Source organism: Eupeodes corollae, chromosome 2 (assembly GCF_945859685.1).
Source record: "Eupeodes corollae chromosome 2, idEupCoro1.1, whole genome shotgun sequence".
NCBI lineage: Eukaryota > Metazoa > Arthropoda > Insecta > Diptera > Syrphidae > Eupeodes > Eupeodes corollae.
Window position 1 is genome coordinate 87,790,275 of NC_079148.1, and position 18,739 is coordinate 87,809,013.

Genomic DNA, 18,739 nt, shown 5'->3' on the forward strand with positions numbered 1-18,739 from the left:
TTAAAATTTTGTGTTTTTTTTTCATAAGAAAAAGAAAAAGATATTGGCCGTCAATAAGAGTAAAGCCTTGAAAGCGGGTGAGTATTAACATTAAAAAGAATAATAGGAAGCATAACTTTTCTCACTTTGTTAATAATTTTTAAAAGAGGCTGGGATGCGACCCACAGTTATAGCTTTCCACCCCGTCTTCAATTATTTATTCTATAGGTTTTCGTGTTTTGTGAAAAAAGTTGTCAGTTGAATTTGTTTTAAAAATTTACTAAAAAGTCCCAAAACTCTACCAATTTACCAATTTTAGTAGATTTTATTGAATTTTTTTATTTCTCATTTATAAACAAATACAGATTGCATTTTTATAAAACAAATTAGCATAGATTGAAATCATTTTGAACTCAGTACCTTGATTTATTCACAACATATTGGGAATCGAACACCAGTTTTTGATAATTTAGCGATTTTAATTTTTATGAAAAACTGAATGTTTAATTTTTTTTCAAATTTACTGAATGTCAAAAACAATATTTTCCATGGGATTAAATTAGTTTGAAGTCAATATTTTTAATTTTCAAAAAGATACATATATGTATGAGTTGAATTGTTTTGTTTAAGTTTTTATTTTTTGTAAAAAAAACTGTCAATTTTATTCTGAAAATTTTACCAGATGTCTAAAACGTAATTCCTGGTTGCTTAAAATTATTTTTGAGACACAATTATTTTTTGTTCTTAAATATTTCGAAGTGACAATTGTTTTTGTTCAGTTTTTTTGAAAATTCCATCACTTTGGTTTCACGCCAAAATTTAATGCTTCGACAATCCAATGTGGTCTTGTATCGTTAAAGCGAGATATACCCTCCTTGCCATTATCCATGGATGGCATTCTCGGTATGGCTATCAACAAACACATCTTGGGGAACGGTCACATACGATCACGTACGTGCGGATTTTCTAAGGCGAGAAGTTTTTCTCCCCCTCTGATTTGGCTGTTATCAACAAGACTTATATACAGGGTCCGGCAAAAAGATCTCCCATATTTTAAAAGGCAATGACAAATAAATAAATAATTTAACAGACAAATTTTATTGAATCTTTTAAATTGGAACCTGATTTAAGTTTGGTTGAAAGAAGTTTTCAATCATTTGACAGTAGCGGTCCGCATTAACTGTAACTTTTTGCCCATTTTCTTCTAAAAAACACGGACCTAACACACCAAATTCAGCAACAGCACACCAAACTGTCACATAAGGGCCACGCTATTATGATTACTAAAAACGGCAGGTAGATCTCTATCTATATATACCCGGAATACCATTTTATCTATAAATAGCTTTAAATATAAAAGTCTAAAAATACGGGAGGTTTTTTGCCGGACCCTGTACATCCAAATCTTGAGGACAACTCCCATCTCCTGAAAGTGAAACTTACTTAAGCTTATTGAACAGTATTGAACGTAGACCATTTATATTTATTGGTGATAATACCAAAGTTTCTTGTCTCACACTTTTATACTGTTATTTTAACGGTTCATGGTCTAGAGAAATAGCCAGCTGAATTCCTCCCCTTAAACACTTCAACCGTAATACTCGTAATGAGAATGCCCTTCAATACACCCAGAGCCAATCTTCGTACGTACTGTCAAGTACAGAGATTCGTTCCTCAGCCGTACTACGCGAATGTGGAAAGCACTCTGTCTTTCCCAGCCAATACAATATTCAGAAATTCAAAGCAAATGTGCACCGACACCTTTTTTCAACCCCTCTATTACTTTTGTAGTGTTTACTTTGTTTCACATAATAAGGGTAGTAATATCTCTTTGAGCGTGGGCTTATTATCAAGAAAAAAAATCAAGCCGTTATTGCTTCGTGAGATATTTTGGGTTAACCAAAATTTTCATTTTCTTCTTAAATTGCTTTGGTAAAAACCACACACTCAATTTTTTTAGAGTCCTTCTGCATTTGTCTGCATTATTATCTGTATAACCACGTTTATTTGACGTCAATATCTCTAAAAATCTTTTATTTAGATTATAGGGTATTTGAACCGGACCGATTACGATATTATTTTTAATGTTTAGTTAGAAGTAAAATTAGTCTGAAGCCAATATTTGTATTTATTGCCAAGACATTCGAATCGAAATCAATATTTACAAATTTAAAGTATCATTTTTTTGCAAAAAAAAAAAAAACATTTTCTAAAAATTTGAATATTTACAAATATTTTGAATGTAATGTAAATTTCTATTCGTGAAATATTTCCTATAAGCCGTGAGATTTTTATGATAAACCAAATTTTGCACTTCTTTTTTACTGTTGTATTAAAACCACCAAATTAAATTTCAAAAGTCCTTTATTATATTTATCTGTAAAACGAAATTTATTTCAATTCGGCCTACTTCCCGAATCTACGGACAAATGTTTTGAAGTCATGTTATTGACGCCAATTAATGAAAAAGTGGTTGAAAATTGAGCCTTTCGGCTGAACTTTATAACAGATAGCCGTGGTGGCCACTTGCCTGAAATCATTTAAAAAAAAGAGGGATGCGACCCACACTTATATCCCCTCTGTCGATTTGTCTTGATTCAAAGTTTGTAGGTTTTCAAGTTTTGTTAAAAAAGTTGTCAATTAAATTGTGCTAAAAAATTAAAAATTAACAAAAATATTTTGCATATAACGAAATAGTTTGATTTCAAAATCTATTTTTGTTAACTAGATTTTTAGTCGAAAGACAATTTTTAATAATTTTAGTAGCATTTCTTAAAAGTTTTTATTTCGTGTATACAAAATTTACTTGAAATCAATATCTTCCATTGTTCACGAGATATCGAAAACCAAACACCAATTCTTACCAAGTTTGCGTATTTGTAGATTTTATTTTTTTTTGTATAAAATCGGAATGTTGGATTTTTATACAAAATTTACTGAATATCGAAAACAATTTTTGTGAGATATTCTTAAATAAAATTTGAAGCCAATATTTTTAATTTTTGAAAAGATATTTTAAAAAAAGATATTAAAGTAAATTGTTACTAAATTTTATCATCGTTTCTTTTTTAGGTTCTTATTTTTTGTCAAAAAAAACTGTAAATTCGATTTTTCACAAAATTTAACCGAATGTTGAAAACAATATTTCTTTAACGATAAAATTAGTTTGAAGCCATAGTCTTAAATTTTTAGAAAGAGTGAGTAGGAAATCAATTTTTACCAACTTTTAGTAATGCTTTTTTTAGATTTTTATATTTTATAAAAAAAACTGTCAATGATTTTTCTCAAAATTTTATCAGACGCCAAATATGGGAGCTTATCGGAAACCCGCTTTTTAAAAAATCACGAAAAAAAGTTTTAGAATCCCGTCTTTTAAAATACTGATTTTTTAAAACCCCGTCTTTTAAAACCCCGCTTATTCAAAATCCCGATCAATTACAATCCTGTTTTTTTTAAATCCAGTAAAATCCCGACAATCCTGTTTTTTTTTTACAAAATACGTGCATTGAACTAAATAACATTAAGAGTCAAAGTCATTTAATTTTCTTGAGAGCCCATTCTGCATCTTTGTGCATTATTACCCGCATAACAACATTTATTTGGAGTCGATATCTCTACTGGTTCTTAAACTATGGACGACGAAAAAAACTTCGGACTAACAGACGTACAGAAGTACGAACGTTGTTGTTATTGTTCACACGATTGGTAACAAATCTACCAATTTCTTTTAATACATTTTAAGAGATTGGTAGGTTTTTTATTATAACATTTATAAGAAATTTTTAGTTTTGACAATATTATAAGATCTTTTTTTAACAAAATACTACTTTTCTCGGACTTTTGATACCCACAATCACGATGATTGAATTGTTCCAATTGTTTTACAAGTAACAAGTACGCATTAGCCAATTTCCTAAACTTACTTCCACTTAAAAATGTTCCAATAGGGATGGGTTGATTTCAACAGCACGTGGTGGCCCTATTGTTTCTTTTACTTTCTGTCAAAATATCGTCCAATAATGAGTCACTAAAGACAAATCATCATGCCAAGTTACAGTGTCGAGCAACAAGTGCAAATGATAAAACATTTTGATTTTGGATCAGTTTGGAAGTTGTTCCCAATTATTGCCGAAAAATCATCTTTAGCAATGAGGGCCCATTTTTGTATGAGCAAAAGTGACGAATTTGAGACTACAAAAATCCACGGGCGATACACAAGATGCCATGGATTCACATAAAGTTCCTTTTTGTTACGTATTTCTTCAAAAATGATGCTGGTCAGATCATCACCGTCAATGGCGATCGCTATAGATGGATGATCACCAACTTCGTGTGGCCTGAATATGATGATGTTGTACTTGTACATGTTGTTTCAACAGTCAATATTTTTGCGCTAGCGGTTACATGGCTTGGTTATCTCGCACCGAGGCGAACGAGGCCACCAAGATGGTGTAATTTTGCAATTTAGACTTTTTTGCATGGCTTTCATCATTCGCAGGTCTATGCGAATAAGCCACAAGCCACAGCGGCCTTCGGATACAACATATTTAATGATTTCTTCGAAAACTGGATTTTTGAAAGCCGCCACCCAGCAAAGCTGAGGCGTAAATTAAAACGATATTATATTTTACACATAATGACATTCATAGGGCTCTCAAATAAAGATAAAACCTTATTGATAGATAATACAAGTAGAACTTGTTTTATTAAATTTAAAAATCGACCTCCTTTAATGAAAGGATTGTTTTTCTAGCACAATAAATAGAGCATTGATCACTGTTTGAAGAAAGACAATTCCTGTATCCTTTATCAAAGAAAATAAAAAATAATGATTATGTATTTTGCTCCAAACCCATTCCATAATTTTAACCTATTATATTTTGTTTCGCTTGTAATCGTGCAAATTTGGAAATTAAATAATTGAGAAAGTTACAAGTTAATAATTTATAACTTAAAGAGGAACTTTAAATGAGAGTTTTATTGAAAATATGATCTCCTTAACAATTATACTGGAATAAATTGCAGAGGTGGATAGAACATTAAGGATTTAGAGATCACGCTATTTCCATTTCCCAAATCTGCAAGAGAAAATTAGGTACAAAAGAAAATTCACTAAAACCACATCTTTCACAGCCAGTACCTTTCACTAAGCTTTGTACACGATTTACCACATCCGAACGTTGGATTTCTTTTCGGTCTAGCATTCTTTTTAGAAGTGTATACATTTGCCGCTGTGCCGATGAACTAGAAAGTTCATAAAGGTCCTGCATTAGTTTGTCCGTATAGCCCTATAAAAGAAACATTTTATGAATTTCAGTTCTGTGATTCGGGAGTTTTTGGTTAAATTCTAAGCAACTTACCTCATATTTACTTAGATTGAAGGCTTTGGCATCTCGTTTTAAAAGGTCATATATCAAGAGAAACTCCACATAAGGCTTTGTTGGTGGAACCCTTTTCTTACCAGTAATAGAATTTGTATTGCCATATTTATCATCATAGCTCCGAAGAAAGTTATCCAAATTTTCAACTTCAGTCAATTGTTCTTGGTCATCGAGTTCCTTCTTAATGTCTCGTGTCAGTGAAAATGGAAGAATGTTCAATATGTTGTAATCAAAGGTTTCTGAAAATGTATGTTATATACAATCAAATACGAACTATAATAAAATAAATTTAAAATGGACAAATATCAATGTTAGAAAAAGTAGATTAAATATGTTTATATTTTTTTTTATAAAGTGCTTTAATTCAGAAAACTTGTTTTTTATTTTTATAATAAGCGCATACTCAAGGGGATATTGCTACACTTTTTAAAAGAGAGATGCTTTGAAAGGGTGTCGGTGCACTTTTGTTTTTAATTCCTGAATATTGCAATGATTGGGAAAGAAAGGGCGTACTGCTAAAGAACGAATCTCTATACTTGACATTAAAGGAGATGTTGGGCCCTTTGGACGTATATAAGTCTTGTAGATAAAAGCCAGGTCAGGGGTGACCTTGCATCGCCTTAGAAAACGCAAACATCTTGCGGCAGTTTTGGTGACATCGCGTATGTGATCGTTCCACAGAAGTGGCTGATGATACACATACCGAGAGTATGGGTTGGGTTCGATATCACGCATTTCATATTCCAGTTTATCATATTCCAGTTTATTAAAATCCCGATTTTAAAACTCCGTTTTTAATAATGCTGCTTTTATAATCCCGTTTCTTAAAATTCACTTTTCTTATCATCTCGATTTTGCAATAAAACTATGAGTTTAAGTTTTAAAAATCGCTTAATCAATTAACAAAGTTAACAAAAGCGGTAAAACCGTTATGGAGGTATAGATTTGCTGTAGGATGCATATTGTTTGTGCAAGAGGTAATATTGTAAACATAAATTAAGGGCATGTCGCATGCAAAAAAATTGATTGGTGCTTTGCGCTTAGCTTTGTAGCGTTCACATTTTTTTAAATATTTAAATGAAATAAACGGGTTTTGATTAAAAATATATTGGGCTAAATATGTATAAAGGAATAAAAAATTAAAAAAAATTGTTTGTTCCTTAACAGCACTAGAATCACTAAAAAATCATTAAATTCAGGTAGTTACTTGCGAAAATCAATGGGGCAGTGTGTAAAATATAATTTTTTATTTTTTTTATATTTTTTCCCAAAAAACAATAAATTTTTATAAATAGTATCGATTTTTTTTTTTTTTTTTAATTCATTTATTTATTCCAAGAAAAATTGTAGAAAACTATGAAAAATAGGGCAAATTTGCATTGTGGCATAGGTGCAATATTTGATAAAACTTCCAAAGTATAAAAGCTAGCTAAGTCAATTTAACGTTTTTTCAAATTCTAAATATATGTTCAGATATTTGCTTTTAAATTTTTTTTTTTAAAATAGTTATAGTAACTTTTTTAGACAAAAAATCCAAAATGCATTCTTTTTTTTTGCAATATTTTTTGCGAATTCATGGGGCGAGCTGATTTTTTTTTTTTTAGTTTTAATTTTTTTTTAAAAAAAAAGGTCCATATATATTACTCTTACTATCGATTTTGAAAAAAAGAAATATTTGTCGCAACATAATTAAAAATGCATTTCAATATAACAACATTTGTGGTGCAATTGTGAGGGATCGGGAGCTTATATAATTCCAAAATATTTTTTTTATTTTTTTTTGGCATTTTGTTTATTCTATTTAAAAAAGTAAAAAGTTCTTGCGTCTACTGTTTATTTAATTTAATTTTAATAAAAGAGGTCTATTTTGCATTTTTTAACAACAAATTTCTTTGTCAACGCACACAATGAAGTTTCCAGTTCCCAAGAATGCCACTGCATCTCAGCGCTCAAGAAGAGAATTCTTTGCAAAAGAATTTCGCCCGCCCATCCTCTCTCAGATTTTTTTTTTGTTGTTGGTCTCATGGCTCATTTAGTTTTTGTATTCTTTGTTTTGCTTGCGGTATACAATAACAAAAAATACAACAAAAAAAAGACTTTTCTTAGAAATATTTTTTTATTTCTAGTATGTGGTATGATGTAAGGTCATGGACTCGTGATTTTGGTGTTACGTAGTCAATCGTATAAGCAGAATTTGATTTTTGATTCAACTTTCGGCAAGTTTTGTGGTTGCACATTGTAGTGTAGGTATAAAAAAGGGTAAAGAGGTATTGTAGGTATCGTGAATTCGCTGTCATATATTTTGTTTTCTTGATTTTTTTTGCGTACTATCACTCCTGGGTATTGCATTTTTTTAACTTCCCATAGGAAGTTATTATAATGGGTCCGATTTGTCAAATTGAAAATTTTGACATTTCTCGACGTTTCAAGGTCCCTAGAGTCGAAATAAAAGATTTTTAGAAAGATGTCTGTGCGTGCGTGTGTACGTACGTTTGTACGTCCGTACGTCCGTACGTTCGCGACGTTTTTTTCGTCGTCCATAGCTCAAGAACCAGAAGAGATATCGACTTCAAATAAATTTTGTTATACAGATAATAAGGCAGAAAGATGCAGAAAGCGCTCTCAAGAAAATTGCGTAGGTGGTTTTTTTCCCATAGCAGTTTTAAAAAAAGGTGAAAATTTTGGGTAACCCTAAATATCTTACGAACCAAAAACGCTAGAGACTTGAATTAAATTTTATATAATATATTGTAACGTGATATCAACTAAGTATATTTTTTGAAAAAAATCCATTTAACGGTTTTTTTTATAAATCAAAAAAACTGAAAACAAATGTGTCACCTACCAAATTTTACGACTAAAATATGATTTTATCTCCAAAACAATTTTGCTCAACGAATAATAATGTTTTTGACATCTGATAAAATGTTGAGAAAAATCGAATTGACAGTTTTTTTTATAAAAAATAAAAATCTAAAAAAACTTTACTCAAAGTAGGTAAAAATTGAATATCGATTCATATATCTATTCAAAAAGTTGAAATTTAGGCTTCAAACTTATTTTATCTTATAAGAAATATTGTTTTCAACATTGGATAGAAATTTGAAGAAAATCTCATTGACAGTTTTTTTACAAAAAATAAAACTCTAAAAAAAACAATACTAAAACTTGGTAAACATTTACTTTCGACTCAAATAGCTTTTCAAAAACTAAAAATATTGGTTTCAAACTTATTTTATTTTACAGAAAATAATGTTTTCGATATTCAGTAATTTTTATATAAAAATCCAACAGTCCGTTTTTACATACAAAATAAAGTCTACAAAAAATAGTACACAAATTTGGTAAAAATTGATACGAGTACATATAGACAAACTTTTAAGCAAGACATATGTATCGACAGACGGGTTGGGACGTTATCAGTGTGGGTCGCATTCCAGCATCCTTTTTAAGAATTTTTTCCGTGGCAAGTGGTTATTTTAACGTACACAATATTCAATCAAATAACGATCAAACCATGCAAAGTGACAGCGAAATTCCATCAAGTAGGTAGGTGTATTACATACGCGTTGAAAAAAAAGAACATACACACCTACATAGCTATCTTCCTTATTTTATTTAACTTCTGCCTTTTCTTTTATCTAAGGAAAGCAGCTGACCATAAACAAAATCAAAAAAAGAGGCTGGGATGCGACCTACACTGATAACTTAACATCCCGTCTGTCGATTTGTCTTGCTTAAAAGTTTGTCTATCAATTTTTAGCAAATTTGCGTTTTATTTTTTGTAGATTTTATTTTTTATGAAAAAACGGACTGTTGGATTTTTATATAAAAATCACTAAATATCGAAAACAATATTTTCTGTGAAAAAGAAAAAAGGTTTGAAGCCAATATTTTTAATTTTTGAAAAGCTATTTGAGTCGAAAGTAAATGTTTACCAAGTTTTAGTATAGTTTTTTTTAGAATTTTATTTTTTGTAAAAAAACTGTCAATGAGATTTTCTTCAAATTTCTATAAAATTTTGAAAACAATATTTCATATAAGATAAAATTAGTTTAAAGCCAATATTTCAAATTTTTGAAAAGATATTTTAGGTGAAAATCAATTTTTACCAACTTTTGTTAATTTTTTTTTTAGGTTTTTAATTTTTTGTACAAAAACTATCAATTTGATTATGTTCAAAATTTTACTGAATATTGAAAACAATATTTCTTATAAGATAAAATAAGTTTGAAGTCTAACTTTCAAGTTTTTGAAAAGAGTTTTGAATCGATATTCAATTTTTACCAACTTTTGTTAATTTTTTTTCGGTTTTTATTTTTTTGTAAACAAATTGTCAATTCGATTTTGTTCAAAATTTTATTAAATGTTGACAACAATATTTGTTGAAAGATAAAAGTAAATTAAAGCCAATATCTCAAAGTTTTGAAAAGATATTTGAGTCGAAAATCAATTTTTACCAACTTTTATTCATTTTTTTTAGGTTTTTATTTCTTATAAAAAACTGTCAATTCGATTTTTCTCAACATTTTATCAGATGTCAAAAACATTATTATTCGTTGAGCAAAATTGTTTTGGAGATAAAATCATATTTTAGTCGTAAAATTTGGTAGGTGACACATTTGTTTTCAGTTTTTTTGATTTATAAAAAAAACGTTAAATGGATTTTTTTCAAAAAATATACTTAGTTGATATCACGTTACAATATATTATATAAAATTTAATTCAAGTCTCTAGCGTTTTTGGTTCGTAAGATATTTAGGGTTAACCAAAATTTCCACCTTTTTTTCAAACTGCTATGGTAAAAAAAAACACCTACGCAATTTTTTTGAGAGCCCTTTCTGCATCTTTCTGCCTTATTATCTGTTTAACAAAATTTATTTGAAGTCGATATCTCTTCTGGTTCTTGAGCTATGGACGACGAAAAAAACGTCGCGAAAGTACGGACGTACGAACGTACGTACACACGCACGCACAGACATGTTTCTAAAAACCTTTTATTTCGACTCTAGGGACCTTGAAATCGCGAGAAATGTCAAAATTTTCAATTTGACATATCGGACCCATTACAATAACTTCCAATGGGAAGTTAAAAAATATTAAAATAAAATAGGTATTTTCAATAATTAGAAAATGTCGACCAAAAAAAGAAATTCAAGAAAAAAACATCTGCTTCGATAGCAAAATACCCACTTGCTTTATAAAATTCGAACCATATGCAAAAGACAACAACAAATCTACCTAACTAGCCATACAAAAAAAAACCGGTTTATCATGCAACGTTGTTCTATTTCTTATTTCTTTGATTGGCTGTTTGTGCGGAAATATATCCCTCGCTCTGAGAGACAAAAAAGATCAAGAGGCAAATATAGAGTAATTGGAAATTCAAATTTTGAATTTGATAATGAAGAGAGTAACGATCTTTCACTAATACATTCAAATACATTTACATGAGTTCTGAGTTCGCTTCTGCGGGAGACATACCCTTAATGTTTATACACAGTAAAAACAAAACAAACGATATTTTTATATTTAAGTCAAGTATTTAACATTTAAACCTTTCGACTTCTATTGTTATTTACTTTAATGCACTTATTTTGTGAAAAAACGGGATTTTCAGTTTTGAGGATTTTAAAAAACCGGATTGTTATTTATCTGGATAATGAATAAATGTGAATTTAAAGACGGGATCTTAAACACGCCATTTTAGAAGACGGGATTTAAAAATTTTGTGTTCGTGATTTTTTAAAAACGGTATTTTAAAAAGCGAATATAGGTGTTTAGTCTCCTCAATTCAAGTGTCATCCATGGATAACTGCAAGGGGGTATATCTCACTGCATTGGGTTTTCGAATCATTAAATTTTACCCGGTTTTTATTCCCCATTGTATTATGCTGTTTAGGTCGGAATTTAACGAGCTTCTAATTTTTTTTCGTTCTAGTTCCACATTCGAAAAAGACGAATGTGATTCCAAAAACGAATATGAAAAGCTAAAAGTACTATTGTAAGCGAAAAAAAGTATTGGAGAAGAAGTTGTATACAAGAGATCATTAATAAAACTGCAAAGAGAGCCTTGGGGTACACCAGCATTTATTTTGTAATTTTCAGACTTGGACCCCTTAAATACTACATGTATTAAACCGAAAGGTTACTTATTACTTATCATATGAATTAGAAATTCATGAAAACCAAATTTTCGTTAAGAGAGCCTGATGGCAAACCCTATCAAACGCTTTTAAAATGTCAAGTGCAATAATCTTGCTTTATCACTATTCCGTGAGATGAACCATGAGTTTACTATTGGCGTTTTTCTTTTTAAGCTCAGAGGCTCAGAGCAGTGCACTGAGCTGTCAGAATAGTTCTGAATTTTTTTTAGCTCAGACATACCAGAGCTAGTTGGGAAATTTGATTAAAATGACCGAGCTAATGGAGTAAAAAGCTGAGTGCGATTGACTTCACCTTTGTTTCGTGTGGTATCATTTAAACATTTAAAAGGTCATGCATAAATCGGAGGACTCTGATCAAACTCTGCTCAGATCATACTGAACGTGCTCATAAGTGCTCCACTCTGAACTTAAAAGAACGCCCTATATACCGTAAGGAAAAACTGATCGTCCCTCAATTCCATTTTGGAAACAACGAATATGTACAGACAAGTGAATATATTCACCACATTCATTATTATGCTGCATATGGAGGGACATAAGGGACCTAATTAAGTAGTTATTATGGGAAGAAGCAAATGACTTTAGATATAGCATAGCAATGTCACCACAATCACGCTTCAGTAATAGTATGATAGATACTTCAATGGAAGTATACGGCTGCATTCACACGGCTTTGGTGATGCAAATAAAACCAAAGCAATGTATGTAGGTTGTCCAACAGCTGCCTCTTCCGAACCCATAGTTAAATCCTTAAAAATGTTTTCCTGCAAATTGGAGAGGCCAGAATATAAATAAATAAAATAACGAATTTATGTTAGAAGTTGGCATGTACATATCTACTTCGACTAATTATACATTGAGTTACATAAAATTCCCAATTAGGACTTATTTTGTACCTTGTTTAACATAGTCTTGATTTTCCGATATTTTTGTTGACCCCTGTGTTTCAGTATTTGCAAAATCTTTCGATTGATTTTTATTGCTCCCTTGGTTGATATGAAGCTGATCAGCTGTTAAAGGTGCATACAATCCCGGCTTGTGTTTTCTTGTCGGGATAGGTTTTCGAGTGGTTGTTGTAGATGACCACCAACTAGGCGATTGAAACCAAGAGGATGTTGATTTTCTGGTTGTTGTGGTTTCAGTTGTTGTGGATCGAGGTGGTGTTGGAGTTGTTAATTCATCTTCTGAATAGAAAGGTGGCTCAATTGTTGTTGTTGCCACTGGTTCATACTGGAGTAAATCAATATAGTAGGCTAATGCTTGCATACACGCTGGAAGATAGTTTTCAAGTAAATTTTCTTCATTTTCATTTACAGGATACACCTGGAACATATAAAGTCAAACAATTGAGAGTTATGTAAGAAACAGTTTATAAGGCAAAAACCTTTTGTGAAATTATCCTATATCTAAAGGTTGCCATACAAAAAGCTTGGGAACGAAAAACGTCATACATTACTGCTTTTGCCTGAATTTCAGTTTAGTCGATATTTGGGCGTTTAGCATTTCATAAAAATACTTAGGTTTTGAGGCTTCAACAATTCAGTTACCATTAGAACTTAATTTAGTCGATTACCAGAAACGTCGTCGCATCAACATTTTCTGGTCTTTCCTTGAAAAATCATTTTCATCTCTAAGACGGTGTGAATAAGCAGATCTTGGTCTTGGAGCTGGAGGTCAAAGAATGATTAATGGGTTGTGTTATGATTATTTATTTGTATGGTAACGAAATAAAAATGTTTTTGCAAGAAATTTATATTTCTCTAACGCCTGTGCCACCTATAAGTTTTTTCAGATGTACTGCCTCTTGCGAGGAATTGACATCCAAGTGTAATTCTTGTGGTGAAAAGAGCTTTCTCAAATTCACCGTTCGGATTCGGCTGAGTTGTAAGTCACTACGCCCTAGTTCTCAAGGAACAGTAATTTATTAATGATAAGAATTTAGCACCGAGGATTTGTGATTAAATACCATTAGTATTTTTTGAGGCCAAGTCAGGCTTAAGCGTTGTCATAATGCCCTACAATTGATTGAAGGCCTTAAAGTTGGAATTAGTTAGGTTATCAACAACATACATCGACAAATTTCAGAATGGGAGATGAACAAATTCATGAAAATAGTATGGTAGCAACTGTAGCCATTATCATATCTCGATAAAATAAACATCCATTGACTTCTCTAAAAAAAACTCGATTTTTGTAACATCAAATTAAAACTTTTGGAGAATGTGCTTACAAATACATCTACCTTATTATTTTTCTTACAATTTTTGGAATTTCAATATTCGGGAGGGTGCAAAACCAAACCACTTAATATTTAAATATGTCAGTATTTTAATAGTAAAGTATTGAGGTGCGAAAACAAAACCTGATAATATAAATTATGTTTCGTTATTGTTTCAATCGTGTTAAATCTGTTTTATTTTAATCATAATTAATATTTAACCTTTTTCTTACGGAGAAAGGATACAAAAACCTATATAAAATATCTTATAGATTCTATTACAAAAGATTAATTCAAGAATTCAGTCCTGTTTGTTTTTTTTTTTCATTAATGTGTTTTTCAATACGTTTCCTTTAGAATTTCTGTGTTATGAAAAACAATACAAATTAGATTTAATATTTAATTATTTGTATGCAAAAGGGAGCTTTAAAGCGGAAGACTTGATCATAAAGAAGACTTCAGCCACTCTAAATAAATTTAATCAAGACAAACAAAGCTAGGCCTTTAATAGACTTTGACCGGTTAAAGAACTTTTTCTTACTTTGCGCCAAAAAAACATGTCTTTAATATGGTATGTAAAACCAGTCAATACATATGGTATAATCTTATAAAAAAGTTATTCGACTTTTATAAGGCTAGCTTGTGATTCACAGAATTCTCAAAATAAATCCGTCATTGCAGTTATTTACTTTAATAATGCTTGTGTTTCCAACAGACCTAAAGTCTCCAACGGCGGGCGATTAGGCGACGTTAAACGGATTCATTTCTTTTTTCGTTATTACGTTCGAAGAATTACTAAACAATATTCAGAAACTAAGCTTATTATTAAATTAATTGCTATGTTTTAAATTCTTTTAAAAATTGTGTAATTTTTACAATTTTGAATTTAAATAAATATTGAGGACAAGCTAATGTTAAGAATAAGTTTGTTAAACGGTTATTGTTTCCCTTTTGTGTAGCGCTGCCTCTGTTAATACACCACTCGGAACCTACCGGTAAGTTACTCGTGTCATTCAAAATGTGTATACCTTTTTCTAACTATTGTAAAATACTGAAATATCTGTTTTATTTACTTGAAGTTATATATCTGACACATATTTTGTTAGAAACATATTTAATCTATTTTATATATGTACATATTTAAACTACAATAATAAAGATCCACATACAAGTACATACATATATCTCTAAATATTTTTAAAATACTTCTTAAATGACGTACATTTTGCGTCCCAGCCTTTTAACCTGGATTTCCAGATTAAAACTCATCACTTATTTATTAAAATTTTAACGATTTTTTAAGTGACTGTTTTTATCGTTTCATTGGAAAAGCAATTGTTAAACTCTCCATTTGTCTTAAAATATCTTTGTCTGCGAATGAATACAAAAAAATAATGTTTAAACTACCTACAAATAACCGTGTGACCCATTTAAATACAAAACCCAATCATGCAATTGATATTTCCATAAACAATGCACTCATTCCCTTTCCCCAACGATGAACTTACCGACTTTGCGCATAGAATCACCAATGTCGTTTGTAAACAAAAAATATTAAATAATTTATTCATATTAACACTCATCAATGTCTTCACGCGAAGAAACTAAATTTGATGTTCATTCGACTCGGATGTCGGAATCAATCTTACAAAAATATAACTATTGTGTTTATTTTCGATAGAAAAAAGTACTTCGCGTTCAAATAAACTTAAGTTAAATTTTAAAACAAAATTTGTGGATCAAAACGAGACCCAGTCACCACACGAACGGCCAAGAGGCAAATCTTCACTAAAATTCCAAATTCACATTGGCACTCCGTCGCGTCGGTGTAAGGCAACCTGCGTGTTTGGCAAAGTACACCGCGGTACTTTTGGTTAGACCGATTTAATATGCATTTTAACATTAAACAACGTTAGGCCAAAGATTTACACTTGATTTTTCAAATTTTTAAAGAACAGTGAAACATCAAAAAACAAAACAATGAAAATTATGATTATGTACAACTGCGAGCAATAAAAGATTATTCAGTTTAAAATAAAATGTGCTATGTTTTTTTTTATTCACATTTCATAAACATTTCCTTTGTTTTATTTAGAGGAAAGCGCTCTCGTTAATAAGTTTGATGCCCCTCAAAGACAGAGCTTAGCTCTCGTTAAGCAGATAAGACCTTAAAATGTAGCGGAAGTTGTCTTATGATATGGGGGTGTTTTTCTTATTATGGAGTTGGTCCTATAACTTGTCTCTAAAATATCAGCACCCAAATATAAAGCATTATGCTTCAATACGATACAATAGGGACTCAAAACACAAAAATTGAAAAACAAAGTAATACTTTGGGGATTACAACAATGATCTTGTGAGCCTGCCGCTCAGTCTCTTGGCCTTAATCTAATAGAGAATCTGTGAGGAGATATCAAAGGGAAGGTTTGGAAGAAAAAACCGAAAATATCCATAAGTTATGGATCAGGGTTGAAAGATCATGGAAGGAAATACCCTAAGAAACTACCCAATGACATGACGACTCCATGCAACTCCCTAAACAACAAAATATTAATAACTTACTTACTTTAAGCGTTTATTCATTTCTTTTTTTTAGCATTTTTTTTTTTATAAAATCAATGTAAACTAATTGTTGCTTGCCTCCTTAATTAAGATAATATTTTATTTTTGTTTTCTCAATATTTCTGTATTAAAATTAAAGTATTATTTATAAATGTTACGGAGTTTAATCCTGGAAAAACTGTTTATAAAATGAAAATAAAAATAAATCAAATAAATTAAACACAACACATTTTATTCATCATGTCACCTGTATTTGCAGAACATGATAAAACTGCCTTCTGTAATGACCCCAGATGAATTTAAAAACTTTGTGCAAGAGGGTTACTTTACTATGACAAGAACTGAGCGATTTTGGAGAGAGGTGTGGTCGGACCAGACGATTAAACAAACTCTAATGCGTGGAGTGAAGAGTATGGGTGGCTTGACAACAGCGCGTGGAATCACTGATAGTGTACTTCGCAAATGGGTCTTAGGGCTGACTGCTACTCATGAACTTTTCTCATCACTCGAGAAATTCACTGGGGTTCTTTTTGTTTGCTAGTGAGAAACTTAAAGATTTTGAGGAGGCAGGTACAATTAGAGATAATACAGACATTACAAAACTGTCAAATTGGTTCCAAAGTCATCCACCATTTCCAGTTACAAATGAAATCATGTCAATAGCATCGTTGGCGAAGCGATTATAAAGTAACTTACTACAATGCTTATTCTCTAGTCGTCAGGCAATCAGCCATAAAGTGGGCCAACGAGTTTTAGAAGTAAGACAATTGTGGACAATTAAAAAAACGAAAAAATACATACCATATTTTTTTAGGAAATTTAATAAGCTTTCTTTTCGTGTAAAAAAACATATGTTTTCCTTAAATGCCTATAGAGTTATTTTAAAAACTAAAACAAGAACTAAGAAATTAATATCATTTTTTATTGACAAATTTAATAAGCTTTAATTTTGTAAGAGATTATTTTTTGATACGACAAATAGTTTTCAACATAAACCCGAAAAACCGAAAAAACCTTATGTTTCTCTTCACTGCCGCTTGACTCGCTTGAGTTATTTTATAAACTATAATAGATACGAAAAAAATCATGGAAGTTTTTATTTATAAAACTTAATGAGCTTGTGGAACAAATTTTTTTGATACGACAAATAGTTTTCGAGATAAACGTAAAAAAAACTGAAACAATCTCCATGTTTCTCTTAACTGCCGCTAGAGCTCACGTCGGATTCCTGGGAACTTTTTTTGGGTCATAACCAGAAATCCCTTAGTAAGTGTGCCAAGTTTCAAAACTGTTGGATTTTTTGAGGTGAAAACCTTGTTAACTGGACTATAAAACTAAGATTAGTTTGCTAAATTTTACTAATTTTTAAAGTTGATTAATTTTGAAACTTATCAATAGGAATTTTCTAAAATTTTGAAGGTTTATTTAATTTTTAATTTTTTTTTAAATTTATTCGTACTCAAATAGGAGTTAGTGAAAATTGTTTACCCAACAATCATTTGACTTTAACCGATTGCAAAAAAAAAAAACAATTTCTAAGTTTTTTATACACATTATTTTGCATTTTCACTAAAAACAACCAAGTGTATCTAACTTGGTGAACAGTAGTTTTTCTCAACTACCTTATACAAATTGTTTTTACTTTCGAGTCGCACAAAGAGAGATTGGTTCGTTAATACTCTCAAATCTAGTTTAAAGGCTCAAAAAATAATTCCCAAAAGTATACAAAACGAAAATCATGCCTATACAACAAATATACCTACTCTATTGTAAAGAGACAAACCCGAACTTCAGTCTGCACACATCAACTCAACTTCACCTTATTGTATACCCTTTACTTACCTTAAGCTTAAACACACAATCGCCCACGCATAATAAACGCATATAAGATGCAATGAATCGCGAAAGCGTGTAACATTGTGTTTTGAACTTGGGGCAAATCCCAACTGTGTGCCTTATTTCCCTTTTGATATTCTTAAAACTGGTATTCTGCTTTTGCTTTTTTTGGAAGACCTTTATAATTAATTATCCTAAATCAATGCTTAATTATGCATTGCCTCGTTATTGTTGTTAATTTTTTTTTTAAATATAGGCATATGATTAATTAAAACAGGTTCTTTATTTAAAATTGTACAAAAGAGCTGGAGTGAGAACTTTTGAACGATATGGATTGGACATGGATAATAAGTGTTGGTAAACAAAGTTGTTTTGCAGGTTTACTCCGAATTTCACAGCAATTTTTTTTAAATTTTAGTGAAATTCGTAATGGACAAGTCTTAAGTTGGCTTATATATTACTTTGGAACTGGTTGATGCTTTAAATGGAAAGTGTCAGAGTTAGATTAAATATTTCTTTAAAATGCTGATGGACTTGAAAATGCGACTGTATAAATAACTAAAAGTAGGTACCCATGAAGCATAGACGTGCACATA

At 30.7% G+C, this 18,739-nt stretch overlaps 1 protein-coding gene across 1 annotated transcript; it reads right to left on the bottom strand.

Annotated features, from left to right (window-relative positions):
- Nucleotides 1-4,919: 4,919 nt before the first annotated feature.
- On the bottom strand, nucleotides 4,920-15,545 carry LOC129948032 (uncharacterized). Its single transcript, XM_056058841.1, has 5 exons — nucleotides 15,254-15,545; nucleotides 12,424-12,850; nucleotides 5,340-5,599; nucleotides 5,120-5,267; nucleotides 4,920-5,057 (listed from the first exon to the last, which is right to left on the bottom strand). The coding sequence occupies exons 1-5, from the start codon at nucleotides 15,326-15,328 to the stop codon at nucleotides 4,984-4,986; spliced, it is 984 nt and encodes a 327-aa protein (XP_055914816.1). The 5' UTR covers nucleotides 15,329-15,545; the 3' UTR covers nucleotides 4,920-4,983.
- Between the last annotated feature and the right edge of the window lie 3,194 nt (nucleotides 15,546-18,739).

Coding starts and splice junctions, on each gene's coding strand:
- LOC129948032 (XM_056058841.1), bottom strand. CDS start 15,328: ATGAGTGTTAATATGAATAAATTATTTAATATTTTTTGTTTACAAACG. Junction 12,851..15,253: donor TGATTCTATGCGCAAAGTCG/GTAAGTTCATCG, acceptor TATATGTTCCAG/GTGTATCCTGTAAATGAAAA. Junction 5,058..5,119: donor TGTACAAAGCTTAGTGAAAG/GTACTGGCTGTG, acceptor TTTCTCTTGCAG/ATTTGGGAAATGGAAATAGC.